Source organism: Calonectris borealis, chromosome Z (assembly GCF_964195595.1).
Source record: "Calonectris borealis chromosome Z, bCalBor7.hap1.2, whole genome shotgun sequence".
Taxonomy (NCBI): domain Eukaryota; kingdom Metazoa; phylum Chordata; class Aves; order Procellariiformes; family Procellariidae; genus Calonectris; species Calonectris borealis.
This window is the reverse complement of record NC_134352.1, coordinates 7,525,311-7,546,029: the sequence shown is the minus strand read 5'-3', so window position 1 is coordinate 7,546,029 and position 20,719 is coordinate 7,525,311. Positions and strand designations below refer to the sequence as shown.

The window sequence follows — 20,719 nt, the reverse complement described above, 5'->3', positions numbered from 1 at the left end:
TGTCAACTAAAACTGTAGGGGACTAATCGTAAATACTGCATGTTACGGAGAGACACGATGGCACAGACCCAGCAGTTTCAAGGAGAGGGGAAGGGAGATGTCTGGAGGAGTCCAGACCAGGCTGTGCAGACCAGCTCTTCGAACCTGCCTTGCAGAAGACTCACTGGCCATGCTGTTCAGTTGACGATAGCTCTGATTAATGTCACAAACTGTGTTACACTGAAAATGGATTTTCATCTGTTTATTTTCAATCCCAGGCCTTGCAAAAAGAGCAGGCTGTTGGTGGGGCTTCAAGTAAGACTGAAGTCAGATACTAACAGACAAGGAAAGTTTACCCATACTTAACTTTCTATCATCTTGTCTTTCTTACGTCTTTAAAGATCTAGAGTGGCTAGAAGTCTTTTCACGCTTCTAAAAACAAAAGTCCCACACCCTCCTACTGCAAAACCTTTAAAATAGTTACTCTCTCCTCTATACTTCACATACTTGTCCTATCTGTGCCTCTTCCCCCTCTTAATTCTCCTCAAAGACAATAAAAGAAAAAAACTTTAATTCCTTTGACATTACAACTGGAGTGGGTGGCTAAAATAAGTGAAATATTTATACAATATAAAAATAAAGATAAAATTGTGTTTAAAAAAATCTATCTAACCAGCTGTTCAAAACAGTAAAAGCAGAAATAAAATAATCAGTTCTGCCAGCTCCTGACGATTTTGTGACTGGCAACAGTAAGATATTTCCTACTTCACTTGCAAGTATCTATTCATTCATGTATTAAAAATCATGCCTCAGTTTTTGAGTTGATGAAGGAAACAACACGCTCATGCCAGGTTCAGGGTTTCTTTATGTAGGTATCAATACTGCAAATAGCAGGTTTTTTTCCCTCTCTGACTGTGAGAAAAGAAGACCACACAAATAACGTTGTCACTTACATACAGTGTAAATAAAAACTGCTGATATACTGCATTTTTTTACAATCACCGTTTGGATAAAAGAATAAATAAAACATTTCTTCTTTTTTTCCAGACGAAATACGCTTCTTTTGTCTATGTATCTCAAGGAAGAAGGAAAAAGACACTGGTCTCTACCCGGACTTCAGCATTTGGTTTTTACAGAACATCCCATCATGATGTTCTCCCCACATCACAATCCTGGAAATCTGGGTTGTTTCTTTCACATCATGAGATCAGGTATGTGAAGTGGAAATCTCTGTTCTTCCTAAAGAGCTGTTTCAATGCTAGAGATGCTGCTACTTTTTGCTCCTCCTGCACAGCCACAGTTTGCCAGTGTGGAGAGAAACAACTGAGCTTTGGTGAAGAGGAGACGCAAGCTCGCTCATAGGAGCAGTCCAATCTCAGATTATAACTGTTAGGTTGGCCTTGCACTAAGCGCTGCCTTTTTTTCCGTCATAGTATTCTGTACTGTTAATGTCTAAAGTGCTAACTGGGTATTTAGTTTCATTTATGACAAAATTTAATAGAAGCAACGCACGGTCTAAATCCTTGGCTTGTTTTTTTAGGCGTTAGGGTTGAGATCTTCAATGTGCAAGGAGATGCTCAGTGGGATATGCTTAATTGCCTAGGTCTAATTCCCACTGAAACTTGAACATCTTAAAAATCTGGCCTGTGGCTTTACCATAGAGCTAAACACGACCAACGATGTTCTTACTTTAAAGTTTCAATGCAATGTGTGTATATTATCATAAGAAATTATTTTAAAATTATATTCAAGTATTTTCAGTCCCCACTCATAAACTGACACCATTTCTTATCCCTGAAATTTTGAAATGAGTTGTGCTGTACTATTTCATAAATCAAATACTTGTCAGTCAGAGAGATCCCTTCCTTTCCACCTATTCACTTTTGTTAAAAAATAAACTTTCAAGTATTGCACCATATAGTGAGACATAGTTTAGAACAGGACCTTTTCTACAGACTTGTAAACAGTATTATGGAAAATTTTCTATCCTAAAATTCCTGTAATCATAATTTTTCTGAATACCTGAAAAAAACCCGGTGGTACAGGACCTACTGGCATGCCATCTCCTGGGGGAATGTTTCCTAGCACTGGACTGGGAGCTGCTGCAGCACTCTGAAAAGAACAAAGGGAGAATAAACCTTTGTCATTGCATGGTAGGCATTAAACCCCCCCCCTAAAAAAAAACCAAACCAAAAAAACCCCCAAAACCTGACCAAAATGCAGAAAGTAATTCTCTGGATATGTCATAATGTCACTGTTTCATCTGAAGGTAAATTAAAATTGTATACGGTTTAGTCTTCATTTATACAAGTATAATGATTTGTTAAAATAACAAATGTACGTTGAGGGGAAGGATGCTAGAGATTGCACGGATATACAAATATGCATCAATTTGATAAATCTTGACTAGATTTTAAAAGATATTGCATCTGAGCGTGTCTATATATATACAAACGTGAATGTAACTTGCACACTTTTTCATGTATTATGTGTGTAAACATCCTCACACATGCACAAGGATATACATATAGCATAAAGTAATTTATGCACTTTATCATCATTTCCAAGCACTTTAAAGATAATTTCAGCAGACTGTAATATTCTTTCAGAACTATTCAAAACAGGATTCTGTTACAAACAGTACAAGAAGGAATGCTCATGATTCTGCTGGTAATGCTTATGATTTTACCAACCCCAAAAATAACCACCATGACAAATTAGAAGAATTCAGGTTACATTTTTGGAAGGAAAAAGAAGAAAGGGATTTCTAAGAAGTGAATCAGAGGATGAAATTAGTTACCTTTGCAAATCCTTCAGTTGGAATAAGCAAGTAAAGAATATTGCTTCTGGCAATTTACAAGCAGGAGATCGTCAGAAAACGGGAAGCCAAACTGTTATTGTTGTCATGTATTGGAACCTCAATTACTTTTAATTTCTAGCAGTCTTCCTTCCTGCAGTACGTTTCTGTATGGCATAAGGCACCTATAAAGGCTTACGATCTTCTGTGAAAGTACTCATGCACACACAATGCATTGAGAGCCACTTGCAGCGTACTAATGACCTGCCAATATCTGCCCTACAGAATATGAGTGGCTTATGTTTATTAACTTACCACTCTATTGTATGCTCACACTTGATATCCAAAAGACGCAGATCTGGAAATTGTATTTCCAGGTGTTTGGCACACTATCTAGGAAATTAAAAGAATAATGCTGGAAAGATTTGAAAACTGGCACAAAGAAGGGCTGACCTTTTTAAACCAAGCAGAAAGGAAATATTCAGTTAATTACCACAGATTTTTCAGTGGCTTAAGCTGTGCTTTAGAATCAAATTTCTGAACAACTAGCAGCAGCATATTTACCATCTAAGCTGTATGTTCCTTCCGAACAGAAGTCTAGAACATATCATTAAAATACAGACTGCAGAAAGTGCTGGCTTCAGAACTGGGTGCAAGATTTTGCTTCACTAGAAAACCCTGTAATAAAGAGTCTTGCTTACGCAAGGATCTGGTCTGCAGGATCAGTGTTAAAATACTATACAACTGCAATTGATAGAAAAAGCCAGTCAGGTGAGTTGGACGTAGCAAACACTTTTGAATCGTAATACCTTCTTGTGAGAGGCTACCACAAACCAACCAAACCAGCCTATAAAGCTGTAGCAAATAAAGACGGTTCTCTACTAGCCACTGCCATTCTTTGGACACTGCCTGAAGTTTACGAGACTGGAGTATGATGCTGCTTAGACGCATGCAAAATCATGCGACTCCCTGGAAGGTCTCAGGTACTTCTCTCAGTAATCTCTTGGCCTCCCAGAGAGAGGGGGAAATAAGCAAGTGGTGTGAATGTGCAGAAATAACTGCTGAAGAACGAAATAATTTTGTTACCCTTCCTTTTTTTTGCACGGCTTCTGTGAATGTCCACTAATTACTTTCAGATTTTCTACATTTCCAAAGGAAAACAGACGAGAAAGTTCAGCTTTTTTTTTTTAAGCAAAAAAATGACTTGTTTAAACTGAGCATTGGGTAACAATGTCAAGTAAAATCATGAATAGGTGCAGACACAGTCTGAGTGAAGTATGTTGGATCTTACTTCCATATGTACGGGTTTTCTAGATGAAGAATGACAACAGTAGCATCACTCATGGAGAAAATCAATGATGTTAAAAGCCTGAGCATCTTAAAATGTCCAAAATAGCCTGCACGGCAGTCTCTGACTAAGAAGGAGTAGCCCATTAAAGGGGCACTAATAATGATGAACCTTACTACAATATCACCCCTTCTTGCATACTAATTCCTGATTGCATACTAATTCCGAAACCAAGACACCCATATACTACCATAGCTGTGTCCATCTTTACTGGCCACGTAATATGCAGTGTAACACGTCCAACGGAGCCCATGCTACAGAATAAAGCCTTTGAACAGACTATAACAAATCACTGGGCAAACACATCTCACAGAAGTCAGATAGGCAAAACACGGTTACGTTGCGAGATGTCAGAAAAAGAGCTAAGCAGCACCTCCTCTGATACACGACCAGTTTTCAGAAGCCTCCCATCCCAGGTTCCCTCACTCCCACTCACATTATTTAAACTAAACTATACCAGGCATTAATGCATGTCAGAGTGCGTTAATGCACTCAGTGGGTCTTAGACGTCCTCCTCAACTGCGGCCTCTGCCAGAGCCCCCAGGTTACGAAAGGATGCTTGTAAGAGAAGGAGGGAACGACTCCTATAGGGATACAGGGATCTGCCCCTGCTGAGTTCGTGCCGTTTCCCACACTTTGAAAACCACTTTAAAGAAGAATGGTAAAATATACTTAACAGTTTAAAAAAAGAGAGAGAGAAGGAAATAATGATTCTTCCAAAACGGGGAGAAAAGGATTAAAATTCTATCTGTTAAGATTTATGTTAGCCATTAAACCTCCTAATGAGACTTTGTAAGAAATATACCTAAAGATAACATTTTCGTAATTGTCTCAATAGTGGTTTTTTTTGTTTGTTTGTTTTTTTCTTATTTTTAAATCTAACTTAGCACTGATCCCAGAGGAACCCAGCTTTGTTCTACAGTGAACGTCAGACATCAGCACGCAGTTCTCCAGGACTGGTAAAATGGGCACAGGGCAATTCTTCGCCTACTGAGCTACAGACATAGCAACGAAGTCTACCTCACACGTTACTTTCAGAGGTGCTCCACAATTCCTGTGAAGGAGATATGGCTCCAAAGTAACCACTTTTTAGGAGGAGTGGGTTTTGTGCACCCTTGTTGATGAAGAAGATATGTAGAAAGGAGCCAGACGAAGTAACACATGAGACTGAGAGCTTCTACAGCCTCCTCAGAAAGTCTTCTGCTTGAGGACTAAAGTCCCATTCTCGAGACCTGCCCTGAGGATGGCCAAAAGATCTGCGCAGTGCTATGGGATGGGTATTGAAGGAATCATCCGTGATGAAGAAGGGGGAAGAAAAGCAAGGTTTTGTGGAAGTGATTACACAACAAGTGACCCAGACTGATTTACTCAACCTTCGTTCTCGTGGTTTCTGGAGAAAAAGGTCTCAACTAGAAGGGAACTAGCTCTTTGCTTCAAGCTAGTTACTCAAAATTAAATTCATTTACTAATGTTGGCCATTTTTTGATTATGGACCATGTTGTTTCAGGGACGTATTCAATGTGTTGATTTTAATTGGCCTAATTATTTGAGACTTGATTACATCATGCACTTTACAGACACTTGTGCAAAACCATCTCTCCTCTGTATTTCTGAGTGGGAGGGAGGACAGAATGATGCAAAGTTTGAGTGGCCATAATAGTAGGTCAGTTTTACTGACATTTAAAGTACTGCTTAATAATTGCAAGAATATTGTAGTTATAGGCATTCTGCAATAGTCCAATCTTAGGTATTACAGAAACTTCAATTTCTTTCATTATGTAATGTACTGCGTTTTTTTTCTGGTTTCATGTTTGTTTGTTTGGGCTTTTCTTCCCTGATGGGCTATGAAGTCCCAGCATCAGAAATAAAGCATTTCAGTGTTTTAGGTATATTACATTTTCTAGCTTGCGCTATCCAATGAACGTTTTAAGAACTTATACCAGGTAGATCAATAAACAAACCTGCAACTGCTGCATTGAAATATTCTTATTTATTCTATCCCGATGAATTATTCAGTTCTTTTTTCACAGTCTCACAGCAAATCATGGCTTCTTTTTGCAAGCATTACAAGTTGTTCATCATTCATACTTCCATTAGTTTGACATTTTAAATATTTGCAATTTGCTTTCCCTGCTTTTCATAAAAAGATAAAATAGGAAAATTTAAATGGTCTAATCTTGTTGTACAGCATCTTACCTCCTTAAAAATGGAAAACGGTATTTGCTTTTGTAGCTAAAATACTGAATTTATGGTATCTCTTTACAATTATTAATTAAAATGGTGTACTTGAATGAAACTGACTGTGGTCATTCTTTGCCCTAGCCAAGCTACTCTCGACAATGTAGAAATAGATGATTATATTAAAAAAATTAACAATAGCCACAGTTTAGGCTTGTTTTTACAATAAAGAAATCACAAAGTAAATAAAAAATAAAAATAAAATAGGTTAGTTATCCCATTAGCACAGTATCTGAAATATAAAAATCCAGAGAGAAGTCTGCAACACATAGGTCATTTTTTGAGGCTATCACAAGAAGTGGTTTATGACGGAAGCTCAAGAAGAATTCCATTTGCAATCAAAGAATTTTACAAAGAAAGCACTTGACTTTATCTGTAAAACTCCTCATCCGGCTCATTCACTAATGTGGGCATTTAATTTCAGGTATTTTGCTTAGAGAAAGACATCTTTATTTTTATCCAAAATAAGAATTTTATCATATGGTACTAAATTTTTCCATGAAAAGGAGATTTCTGATTTTTTAGAAGCCTACTAGAGGATGAATGACGAAATCTACTTCACGATGGATGACAGAAGTTGGACCTCACACATAAGACAGACCTATGGCCACTCTTGGCCGCTCTATTCCCTCATCATCCAAGCTTCCTCCATAAACCTCCTCCACATCAGCCCTAAATCTTCTGAGTTAGCTGGACAGTCCTAGTTCCTGCTGAATGACTAGAGGTGGTGGGTATCCATTTCTTTAGCTGCATCAAGCACCAAGCCAATCCCTCCTGCTTATTCAGAGGCAGTGGTCTTCTGTTCTGTCTCCTGTGGCAAAGCATGAGCATATTACCGGTGTATTGGGCTGTGAAGACCACACAAGTGAAAGTCCCTGCTGGACTCCACACAGAGACAAGGTAGTGCCTCTAGATGACAGTGAAACTACTGGCACCAGCGTCTATGATGCAGGCAAGTTTAAACAACTATCTTAGGATTTAATGATGCTAAAACTGGCATCAAAGAGGAAAAGGGAGCAACAGTTTGTTGAGAGCACAACAGTAGTGCCAGGATGAAGAAGGAGCTGCATTAATAACTCTGGTTTGGAAGAAGGAGTAGAGCTAGACCTAGTAAGGCACAGATGCTTGCCAGTGCTGTCAAGTGTGCTGTCCCGGTTTCGGCTGGGATAGGGTTAAATTTCTTCCTAGTGCTGTGTTTTGGATTCAGTATGAGGAGAATGTTGATAACACACTGATGTTTTCAGTTGTTGCTAAGTTCCCTCCTAGTCCAAGGACAGCTCCCGTGCCTACTGACTGAGCTAGGTGCACGAGATGGGAGGGAACATAATCAGGACAGCCAGCCCAGCTGGCCAATGGGGTATTCCATACCCTGTGACGTCATGCTCAGTATATGAAGGGTAGGCGTGATCCAGGAAGTGCCGATCGCTACTTGGTTATCGGTCAGCGCGGGTGGTGAGCAATTGCATTGTGCATCACTCATTTTGTATATTCTATCATTATTATTATTATTATTTTCCCTCTTCTGTTCTATTAAACTGTCTTTATCTCAACCCACGAGTTTTTCTCACTCTTACCCTTCCGATTCTCTCCCCGTCCCACGGGGGGGGGTGAGGGGAGTGAGCGAGCGGCTGCGTGGTATTTGGCTGCCTGCCAGGTTAAACCACGACATGTGCTAGCCTGAGTCTCTCTTTAAAAAAAATTATTTCTATAGGGAGAGTCTGAAACAGTTAAAAAACATCCCTTTTCAAGATGTTTCCTCTCGCTATTTGCACAGTAGATGCAACTGTGCTTTCCCACCCTCCACAATACCTCCCGTCAGATAGCACAGGCGAGTGAGGTGTGCCTGAGAACGCTCTACCGTCACCCCGAGTTGTGGCTCTTCCACATACTGCTGGAAGCAACAGCCTGTTGACGCTTCCATGGGTAATCTCCAGGCTGACAGGGCCTCTGGAAGACAGCTATCCCCTAATATCCCCTAATATTAGGGTAAAACGGGGTGCTCTCTGGAGGGGCACTGCAGTTCCTACCTGGAAGGTTCACACATTTTTGCTGCATGGCTTGATGCACGCTAAGTGTGGTGCACCGTGAATGCAGCAGTAAATGAAAGTGAATTAACAGCATCAGTATAATTACTTAAAAATTATCGTACTGGTAAAATTTTGTAGCACAAATGTGTCTGAGAGCATTCTGGAAGAACAAACTTCCAACCTGCCTTCATGAGTCCTACAACCTGAACAGTCTGAGCAGAAACATCCCATTGCAGAACTGCCTGCAAATTATTGCAACCTCATGTTGTATGCACTATGTTTCTGGGTTCAAGGTCAAGAAAAAACAAACCCACCAAAAATACCCAAGAAACTTTGTGTTTATGCCAGATCTCATAAGTCCAAAGCCTAAGCAGCACTTACTGAAACACTCTATGGTGTACTCCTACTTCTCATACTCCTTTTGCTGAGACTCTAATTACTTTAATGATACGACAGAAACCTTTCTTTTGATTATTCCAAAATTTTGTATCTGATTATGAGTGATAATCAGAAAGAACTGCTAGCGTACTCTGAACTATTGTAAGCAATGCCAGACATACATACTTTAGCTTTCTTTCCTCTTTCTGAATACTGCTTCAGAGACAAGTTAGGTCATGAGAATTTTGGCAAGATCTTCAGAAATAGTAACATTTAAATCAGTTTCTCTGAAATACAGGTTTTTCATCAAGAGTGATATTTTCATAAGAAATCTACTACGGAGCAATTCCGAGAACTAGCTGTATTATATATGCAGTATCATTTTACATTTAATCTAAACCTTAATGTGACTAAGATGTATTCACTCTTCAAGTTCAAGTACTGAAATATAGATACAACTGGCACTTAACATGGTGTTAAGGATCATTTTGATCCTGTAATAAATAAACCTATTATTATTTTATTTTAAAATCACTGAGCTTTCTAACCTAAATGAATTTAGATGTCTTTTTTTATATTTATGGTATAAGTGTTAATATAATGTTTTCATATATTCATATATGCAACCAAAATATGCAGTAACCAGCCAAAAATATTCTGTCATGTAGGATATTAATACAATCAGTTGAATCAAAACAAGAGCAGGAATGTTCAGCATCTCAGGTTAGTTTTGTATATGTTCATATCACATTAATGCACAGGTAATTTAAACAAACTGAACACTAAATGTGTAAGGATGGATGTGAAGGACAATGCAGGGAAACTACAACCACCGTTGGTACCAAGTTTGAAACACTGATGACAGCAGCCTACTGTTGGCAGGAAAAGCAGAAAATGCTTAATTTTTAGTAGAAAATTGAAATCTCCTTGAAATCCATGCTGAAAACTCACACTGATGCTAAGCATAAATAAGACTCTGCTAGTCAGTTGATAGCTCTGAGATGAATGTACAAGTAAGTTCATATGAAAGTCAAACATCTTTCCAGATCAGTATTGCTTAATTCATCACATCCAGCGATGCCAATTAAGAGAACTGTAAATAAACACAGAACAGATGACATTGGGGCCATCGTGTTCAGCTGTGACCAGTCCCTGATGCTCCAAAAGCACAAAACTAAATGACAAATAATCCAAAAGTCAACTGTCTATTTTTGTCACTTTCTCATACCCTCCTTTTTCCAGCATTTTTATTAAGTTAAGCACAGCATTCTGGTTGCTTTCCCATAAAGGCATGGCTAGAGTATAATGCACCAAAAAGCTAACTACTTATTACTGACTTACTAGTTATTATCTTAAAGTATACCTTCTAATTCACAGTATTTCATGCCTTCTCCAGCTTACTGCAAACAAACAAGAAACTAATTGAACAGACACAGACATGCAAAATTGTGTATTATGTTTTATCACATTTTACTGAGTATTTTTGATACAACTATGTTGTCTTCTTTAGGAGAACACTTAAAAAATTGTTGTTGCTCTTTTTTTCCTGAGGAAAAAGGATAAATATTTAGTACTACTTTTTCAAGTTCATGCATTTAGGAAATGATGGGAATTAGAGAATTTAAATTTAGTTGGGTTTTTTTTTCTGGAAAGACAAATGATGGATGATTACTATTTCCAGCAACATTTACCACTTGCTTAATTTCTGGTCATTGATAGCTTCAAGTGCCAGATATACTGTAGCAAGAGCATATTGTAACAAGAGCAGCAAATTTACATTTGTAAACAGTTCAACTTGTAACTTATCAAGTATTTCTAAGCCATTACCTAGTTACTATAATAGTGCTTCATTATTTTTTACCTACGACAAACCAGAGAAAGAAATATTAAGAGGAACTACATTGATCAACCACTAGAAACCTTCTCATTTTCTCCAAGATAGAACATAAAACTAGTCACCACTAGTCACCAAATTTTAAAAATCTGACTGGCAATAAGCTATTATTCCTTCTGTAGAGCCTTTGAACGCTCAGCTGTACACAGAAGAAACATAACCCCTAGACTGGTTTACTCACAACGAGTTCAAAATCTTCCCAAAAAGGTAGATTCATCACATGAATAGAAGTAAACCATTTGAAAGATCTAATTAATTAATCACAAGACCTAATTAATTCTTGGTGTAGTTCCATTGATACATATTTGTCTAAAATGTTTAATTTCTGTTCTGTAATAGGAAGGCGTTTACGTGACAGTAGTAGTCGAGAAGTGTAACTGTAGAAGGTCATAATGCTATTCCTCATAACTTCTCAGTTTTCCTCAAATTGCAGCTCCTTACAGTTTGATCTGGACTCTGGCATTGTATTTCTGTTCGCTCCATCTTATATATTATTATGAGTGATAAAGACTATATAATGTCATACAACAATAATTCTATTAATAGCCAAGTTGTATATCTGTTATCAAAGAAAAAAATCACATTTAATCTTTTTTTGGGGAAAAAATTGGCTTCCTCACTGTACATCAGCAGACTTGTTCACTTCACAAAGAGTGGACTTGTTGGCGAGGACGATATCCTCTGGGACTCCATCCATTCTTCTCTCCCCATGAAATAATCCTAGCCCCAAAACCACCTCACTGTAAGCAAAGCTTCCCCATATCTGAAGTAGGATTACAGTTTGTTTTACTGTATCCCATGCCCAATCTGGGGTTTTCATTCTACTCACCTGAGATAGTGAAATTCTATTACAGAACTGAAAACCTTACTTAAGTTGGAAGTATACTGTTAAGGGTAACAGAAATTATTTTTAAGAAAAGTTTTGCTATCAATGAATAAAAGGATTTCAAACTCTTGTCAAAAGACAGCATGTCTCTTAGCTGCTGCTTCTTGGATTATTTAGAACGCAATTTCCAGACAAAGATTTCTCTAAAGTATGGTTATAAAGAAAAGTTATTTTAAAATGAACATTTATTATTCACTGGAAGTTACTAAAATGATTACTACGCATAGGTATCAACAGAATGTTCACTTTAAAAACAAAAAAAATTGCAAAAATAATTTGTCTCTTAAATAGGGAAATAAAGTATCAAATTTCTGTCCATTCTTTTTCAAAACTGAACAGAACTATACTTAAAAGCTGAATACTAAATACTTTTCCTATTTCTTTATGAAGATGCAAAAAATAAGAGGAACATTTCAAATAATGTTTTTGGACAATTTTCTAGGAAAGTAAGGGCATTAATTTCAGCTTAATTCCAAGCCCTGTGTTATTTAGTAATGTACACCTATGAACAAAATTGAAACACCAAAGGCTAGCCAACTGAGTTACGTTAACACTTTTGATAAAATGCAACAGTATTATCAGATTCATCCGTAATAACCACGCTGCTGACAAGATAAAGGCATTTGAGGACACAAAACACCGTTGTTGCAGCTTGGAGACGAGTTGCAGTGATATTTCAATGCAATGACTTATTTCCAGAAGTGACACTTACACCCCTCCTCCAGATTCCCTGGAGACCAGGACTGCTCTGGTCTGCTAGCTTAACAACTGCAAAATACTCAGTGCGCTATTTTTTTCCAAGCTGCACCTCCAGATCACATCTTTGTTGAATAACTTGACATTGCAGACCGCAGGTTTAACCCACTGCCTTCCTCATCACAAGGAATTTGAATGAAGATGTGTGAAGATGCTTCTCTTCAAAAGGACTTAGCAAGAAACTGATCAGAGGAAATTATTTAACTTACATGATTGTGACAAGTTACATGTATCCCATTGAATTTTTTAATATGTCTTATCATATGGAAGCATTGCTTTCACAGTTAAAATTGCTAAAATACAAAACTATTATACAAAAATATACTATTGCCTTTCCTCAGTATTTTCTCAACACCTGTTGGTGTCATAATAGGACTGCAAAAAAAGAGAAATACTGCTGAGATTTTTAATATACACAGTCAAATATGGCTAGCTCCTGAAATCATTATTCCAAATAATTTTAAATGGTGAACCAATCATATGGCATCCTCTCCGATCAGGTCAAAGACAGGTACCTAAAGCTAATTTTTAGAAATACATTGCTTAGCCCAGCTATGAGTTTGAGGAACACTCGGACGATCACTGTGCGTAAGCCATGGCGTACTGCACAAAGCGGGCTGATCACTGCCAGTCTTTTCTTCCTGCTCCAAACACGCTCCGTTTTGTTCTGTTGATGTTCTACAGAAAATTCACAGTTGGTACAACTGTGCTGGTTAAGATAGTATGACAAGACTGTCTTACATCCTAACTTCCTCTAGTAAGTAAGCTGGTTGGCACAGTGTCTTCTAATGATTTAATTAATCTAATTGTTAAACCCATTTTGTTTTCCGAAGATTCTAAGACTGCCATAGTATTGTATTCCGGTTCTCATACCACTGCACTCCACACAACAGTCAAGTGCCCTCCCTTTAAGAATATAATGATTACTAACGATAAGATTAAAAGTTTCTCTGCATCCCTTTGTCTTTTCCAAGTTATGAAACACAAATGAAGAAATATGCTCTGAGTTGAAAGACTGAATTTTGATTACGAAATGCAAAGTAAACAGGTTTGGGGCTATCCTGAGGTCACCTGGGAGTGATTCAGCAATCTTGGCAATATATGCACACCTTCAGAAAAAAAACCAAAAGAAAACTCCGAAATGGGTTTTTGTCTCCATATGTAGCTGGCTGGAAAAGCAAGCATACATTCAGAAAACTAAATGCTATTTCAGAAGGAGCTGAACTGCGTCATGAAACTGCTCCTGTGCTCAAGAAATGTATATTTGGGTTTTCTTGTCTGGACCTTCATGTCATTAAATTCCTCTTTAACAACCATTACTAAAATACCAATTACAGACACTATCTCTGTCTTTTCCAATGCTGTGCTGTAAATGTTATTACTGTCCAAAAAACACGAAAATATGGGACTTCACAATATTGTAATATTGACAGCACATTTTTATAGACAAAACATACTGAAGCAGCCATTTGGATTTTTTGAACATTAGCTCCACTGCTGATCGAGTTTGTGGTACGTAAGACAATACATACTTTTCTTTAGAGCCTCTAGCCTGACTTTCATTGCATTAAAATCAGTGGTATTTCTTGTGTACATGGGTGCTGAAAAATAAATGTTTAATTCCACAACAAGTACATGGTCATTTTAAGACAGTGGGAGAGAGCAATTAAAAAACTCCACATAGTATTATTATTCTTTCAGAGATTTCTCTGTTTTTCTTAAGAGTGAAGCTGTTCCCTAAATGTCCAGAAGTTAATTCCATACGCAGAGATGTCAGCACAAGGCCAACATTTTCAGGAAAATAACAAGCATCTGAAAATTAAAGATACATGCTGGAATATCTCTATTTCCATACAACACTGAATAAAACCTTTATGAGTACTTCCCTACCACGCAAGACCAACTACCCCAGCGAGGCTCATCCCCTCAGGCTCCCTCTACAGCCACCGCTAAGAGAAAGCCGCTCTGAGGCATCCTCCGGAGGAGGGCATCTCTTCCCATCATCCACAAAGGATGTGCAGGGGGACCAGCCTCAGCAAGACTGAGGTTCACCTTTGTGAAAACCCTCTCTGTATTCAAGCATTTTTAGTTTAACTGAAGCGTTGCATGCCATTTATGGTGCACAGCATTTATAACAAAATACAGTCCACGGGGTAAGACTTTTGAGACATGTCTGTAACTTGAATTTTCAAGAACAGCTAGAATGTGTAATATTCAAGGCTGAGAAAAACATTGGTAATTTGGAGAAAAATATGATAAAGTTAAAGCTCATGGAAAGCCAGCCTGTAAATTATCTCATTTTTCTCTCATTGTCTGAATATCTATCTCTGGATAAATGTAACTTGCCGAGCACAGAGTTAACACCTCTAAGTACTAAAACAGAATTAAATGCTTACAAAGACCTAACATTTTCATGCTGGTGACTATTCGCTATGAAGTAGTTACCTTGGGTAGTCTACCAGTAACAGGAGCCCAACGTGCACCCCATGGGGTACCAGAATTCAAGGAAGAGGCATCCATCCATACTTAAGGGACAGCAGAGGCAGAGGGCTCAGTCTCCCGAGGACCTGCCTGTCCTCGAGCTTTTTAGATATTACTCTAAATGCCTCAGTTTCTGAAATACTCTGCCTGTATCTCAAACACTTTCTACCTGGAATGGTGGTCTGATGCACATGTCTGAGACTTTTTTAAAAATTAGGATATGGGGAAAATAAAGAAACAAACAAAAAACCTAATAAATGGTATCTGGAACCCAGCAGTTCCTCTGCCACTCCTCCAAAGAAGCCAGGCAGAATGGCAGCGTCCATTGCAGTTAAACAGAAACGGGTTACTGAAGATAAAAAAGACTAAACCCTCCCTTTTCTTTGGGAATTACATACAGTGCCTCACGCGAGAAAACGACATCTGTGAGTGCCCGGCACACACCCCACGACTTGCTGAGGATTTGAGCCGGGAACAAACAGCCCCCCCAGGAAAAGCCCTGGCTTCAGCCACCAGTAAACTCGCTGGGTCCCCAAGTCACACTGCAAAGCAGGTAAAACCCAAGTGGTTGCCCCAGGTTGCTTCTCCTCGGGGAACCAATTATTTTACACCCTGTGGTGTGAAAATCCATAGCGGTGATAATGAGAACTTGAGTCTTTTAGGGTTAACTAGCTCCTGCAGCTCTTAAACACACTTTTAAAACCTTAATCTTTTGCTTATTTTATTATTATTCATGTTTTTAAGAGGTGCCCACACAAACACTGGCACGGCCCCTTCTCCACGCTGCCATGAAGCCCTGGTCGTGGGGAGCGGGGTGAAGGCACCTCCTTTCCTGGAGGGATGCTGATTCACGCTCACCCTCCACTTATGCAACCAGCTATCCCACCCGGCTGGTCCCGTCCTTCTGCGGACCCCCGGGTCACCCGCATGGAAAATGCCAGTATCGATAGCGTATTTTTAGATACATATGTTATCCAGGGAACAAGAGACAAAATCCAGCTGATTTAAGGCTGAAACGTCTGCTTCACCGTGTAATTCTTCATTGGACTCCATGAAAAAAAAAATCAGCTAAAACCAGGAATATGGTATGAAAAATTCCCTTCACAAACTGGCAGAATTACAAGCAGCTGGAACCAGTCAGGTATCTGTCATAAAAAACGGTACTATCCAACCTTGCCTGTAATAAACATTTATACATGCATTGATTGGCTTTAAATGTGAATTTTGCGTATATATATCTTCACTGAAGATGCACATACTGTGGGGAAGAAACTTTATAAAGTAAAGCAGGTATAAAAAATATTATTTATATAAACAGGTCAGGTCGCATAACACTGATCCAAAACAAAAGCAAGCACATTTTCCCAAGTTCCCTAACAAAGCATTTGAGTGCAAACCCAACTGTCATGGTCACCTTCACTTCAGGACAGTGTCCAAGCTGACCTAAAAGACTAGAGATAGATGTTAGTAGTTCATGATTGCAATAATCCGTATTTCACTATACATAAAAAGCTGGCTTCCTGCACTCAGCTAACGCAGCGAGACTTGCAGGAAGGCAAGTACAGATAGATCCAGTTTAGCTCTGTTCATTGAAGAAAATTATCTAAAGTGGAGAAGAGCAGCTAAACACCCATGTGCCACCTTAACATAATGCTGCTAGAAGTTAGTTTAAGCTCATGTTAAACCACAGCAGTCTAAGAACTATGTAATATACAGGCTGGTAACAACATAAAATAAGAATTTAAAAAAAATTGAAGCCATCCTAAACTAACAGAAAAAATTTAAAAATTTAAAAATTTAAAAAATTGAAGCCTTCTCCCCTTCCTAAACTACGACAACCAGAGGCATCTTCCCTCTCCATCCTGACTTCAGCGCATCCTTCCATGACAGTATTTCTCCTCTCTCTGATATAGAAAACCCAACAACTTCTCAGCCAGGTTGGTTAATTATAGAGAGGGGGCTGGTCCCAAGAGCTGTGCTACCGGGGGATAACATAAGCTACAAACTGCAGAAGAAAACGAGCACTCTAGTGGCGCTCCCTATTATCAGGTAAATAGCCTATATTATGTTGGGGAAGCTGGCAGTGGCGACAGAGACTTTTGATGGGAAATTACACAGCTCTCGCTGTCTGCTGATAAGATTCACATCAGTAAGTAGTGGAGAGCTGACATTCTTCTTCCTTCAATCTTGAACGGGGGAAGTTTTGACAAAGTAAGAGCCACTTGTAAAAGACAGTGGCTGAGCTGCCAGATAGGGGGTTTACATCCACGCAGTGTTTTGTTAACAGAATGAGGGAAATGCAGCATTTATTGGGATTTCCTCTGAGTGACAGCCAAGGCACAGAACTTTAAAGCTCATCTATGCCATCATTTCTTCTTCTTCGCTTCCACTTCTCAGTCTTCAAATCCCTAGAAACAACTCTAGGCTTTTTGCTCTCCGGAGACTTCACACCATCTCGCAAAAATAACCAGGTTTCTGTGGACAGAGGGTCCCATGGGAGGGAGAACCATGTTTAGTACAAAAGCTGACAAAACTGAGTTAAGTGTCAGGTGACCATGGATAATTAAGTACTACTTCATTTAACTGCTGGATCTACCCTAGTAGCCTCAACATAGCAAGAGCTGATGAAAGGAAAAGGACAGAGATTTCTGGATGGTTATGTCGCTTCTTTTGCAAATTACTTCAGCAAAGCTTAACCCTGCTAACCTGCATGTTTGATGTCCTTCATGCCCCCAGGTTCATGTGAGACGAACTGCTACGGTTTGATTTTCCTCGTAAGCACCACTGCCCAAGGATGCGGTGCACCACGGTGCCTTCGCTTCATGAAAGCGCTTTCGGAACTCAGACTGTGAATGCTTGTGTGTGACCTTCCAGTGTCTGTTTTCCAGAAAAGAGTAGTTTTCTCATTCCCTATTCTCATCAACATTTTGCTAATCAAAATTATATGCAATAAAGGCTGCTCTCCTTACTTTCTAACCATGTAATTCGCTACCTCTTTAAAACAGGTAACAAGACCACGAGCTTCATTCTCAAAACTGCCCATATTATACAGAAAATGTATCACACAGTTTGTCAGCAACAAATACTGTTCTGTTACAAGTTTTTTCCTTACTTCTGTTGTCCTGTAGTCCCTTCATACCAGCACTGAGGGATGAGTAAGGACAACATCACAAGTATTAATGGACACCAAAAACTGCCAGAACAGATGAGCTGGACAAATAAAATATGGGAATTTTTTGATAGCTTGGAAAGAAAGCAGGTTCAAGAGATACTAGGTAACAAAGTTTCAAGTGCCAGGAATATTTAATTCCTACTTAGGTATATTTCACCTGCCGCCTAATTAAAACGTTACCACTCCAGCCTTGAAATCCAAGAGAAAGGTGCAGAGTTTGCAGGGCAGAAGAATAACCAAAAGTTTGTTTTTTCTCTTAACGGCCCCAGCTTGGTGCTATTCTTGTATAGACTTGTGTTTGTGGCATATTGTATACTAGTGTATACGTAGCAAGGTTCACATTTAGCACAATTATTTCAGCTCAGTGAATGTCTAGCTACAGCTACGCTGAAGGAAACGACTTGTAACTTCCAGAGTGAAAAGCGGCTCAGAACACAGTAGTAACTGTGTGAAAAGGTGGCAAAAATCTGAGCTTAAATATATGAAACAGGAAGCTTGGACAAAATGTTTAACTTAGGCTGAGGTAACATTGCCACAATTTTTATCAGTCTTCCAATTATTTTTTAAAATCCTCCTTTATGCACGGAACAGCGTCCAATTTTAGCATGACCATGATATATGCGCACTTGGTAAGGCACCATAAAAAAACAGCTCGCATTTTATTACTGGTCTTGGTGTAAACCATTGTTAAATCCTTCTCATCCTCAACAACCCTCAACTCTACCAGTGCCTAATCCTGTGGTATTTGTCAAGCACTCCAGTTCTGAATGTATGGGTTATTTTTGGGAAAAGAAGGGTTTTAAAATAAAAACAACAGCGGCTTTGCCACAATACAAAGTGCCAAGACAAAACTACAAAACAAGGGTAGGCAGCTCCACGTCTTCAAATCTAAGTTGTGCCATAGTTGGCACATGAAGAGGAAGATGTGTGTGCCTGCAGGAAGACTCGGTGCATATTCAAGACCCCAAATTTGGGGTACTCTTCGCCAGCATCTGCAGAGCTCCCCTCTGGCTGCAAGGGATGCTGCTCAGACCCCGAGCGATGCTCCCTGCATCTGCAGCTGCAGAAACCGCACCTGGAGCCCGGGAGGAGGTTTATTTTGGGCTGCCTTCGGAGGTCGAAGGAGGAGAATGGAAGATGGCAAGGCAGTCTAGGACTCACAGAGGGGAAGGTAAAGGTAAATGGCCCGGTTAGTGCAGTTCTGAGTCACCCCCATCCTCGTAATTAAAGAAAAAGAAAATGGCAATGCAGGACAGAAAGTTCAAAAGACACCTGCAAAGGGTATTTTAAAACTGCTTGTTGGTCTCAAAATTGTCTTGTAACCAACATTTCACTTCAGAAATGAAAATGTTTTGCACGGGCAACCCTCCCCCCCGCACTTTTTAGCTGTTGCTTTTGGCTGAGGCCGCTGTTACAACAGGAAATAAAAATTATATTACTGAGGAAGGAAGCTAATGAGTTTCCCCTCCCCCAAACGCCATTAGACACTTCCTGAATAAAGGAGAAGCACATTAATATAAAGAACACGGTATGTAAGTAACCAGAAGCTGAGCCTGCTGTATGATTAAAGCTACATACATTTTCTGGATGGAGAAGCAATACCAGGTCAGCTTCTCTAATGCACCACCACCACTACACTGCCTTATAATGTTTGTGTCAGAGTGCTTTGTCCATTCTGCTTTTAAATGACCCAAAAGCAGTGATGCTTTCATCACTTCCTCTGGGAGAATATGCCAGCCGATAAAACAACTCCTTGTAAGGAGTGTTTTCCATGCACTTACTTAGGAGTTACCCTATTCATTTGTTGTTTTTTTTTTTTGAATTTAGGGCTGCTTAATAAAATCTCAAATCTGGGCTTTTATTGTTTGGTTTGTTTTGTAGATTTTGGATGTTCTTTAGACTGAGGGATTTCCCAACCTGGGAAATATCTAAAGCCTGAAAATAAACAAAACACCAAACGCCAAATTTATGGAGGCTCAGTGACTGACCCTGCCATGTTATTAACATTCAGCATTATTCAGCTTTAAAAAACGCAACTTTTTCAGTGAACAGAATGTACATATTTTTGCGTTGATCTATGTTAAAAAAATTACATTAAGACTTAACTCAAAATCATCAAGTTTTCCATGTAGTTAATCTATATAATGTATTTTGGACTGTAGTTACTTTATTCATTCTTGGCGTGTTTTGTTGGTTTTCTTTAATCAGGTTACTGTAAGTAATTTAAGAGGTGATTCTGCAAAAATAAGTAAGCACCATCTGAAGTGAATTAAATACAGAAGAGTGAAGTTTTGCACCTTTTTGAAATCTTCACAGGATCAAACCTTCCCTGAAGAGGAGTACTCTTCCCCTAACGGTTTGATCACAGACACATGAAGTATGTGAGTTTATAGCTATTCAGCATAAGCTGGGCTTTTTTGACAACCTCCGCATGACCACCAGTGAAAGATAGGGGTGTGTTTCCAGGATAAATGCCCACGTGCCGTATGGCGTTTCATGTCATCTCCATTGACCTCTTGGGTAGGGCCAATGTACAACAGCGCCGTGTCCTCTCTTATCCTCTTTCCCCCCCCAGTTTTTTAGAGACAGCACTGGCAAAATCCTCTTTTTCCGCTTTGGCTTATTCTGTTCTCAACTCTTTTTTCTTTTCTCTTCAAGAAATTGCTTGTTTCCTTGCCTTCTTTACGTTCCTCTCAATTCCTTGGTCCACTACCCCTTTTACCTCTTCTGATTTAGTTTAGTTGCTGAGATTTAATACGATGC

The 20,719-nt window shown here is 39.0% G+C and overlaps 1 protein-coding gene across 14 annotated transcripts in view; it reads right to left on the bottom strand.

The window, feature by feature from the left end:
- The window catches only part of SSBP2 (single stranded DNA binding protein 2), a 190,681-nt gene that overhangs the window by 61,653 nt on the left and 108,309 nt on the right, over nt 1-20,719 (bottom strand). For 10 of the 14 annotated variants that reach the window (XM_075136986.1, XM_075136975.1, XM_075136988.1 and 7 more), the window contains one exon: nt 2,002-2,091. The exons of the other annotated variants lie outside the window; for them this stretch is intronic. In XM_075136986.1, the coding sequence (XP_074993087.1) occupies nt 2,002-2,037 (36 nt within the window). In that variant the 5' untranslated portion in view covers nt 2,038-2,091. The remainder of the gene's footprint in view (nt 1-2,001; nt 2,092-20,719) is intronic. 14 annotated transcript variants of the gene reach the window in all.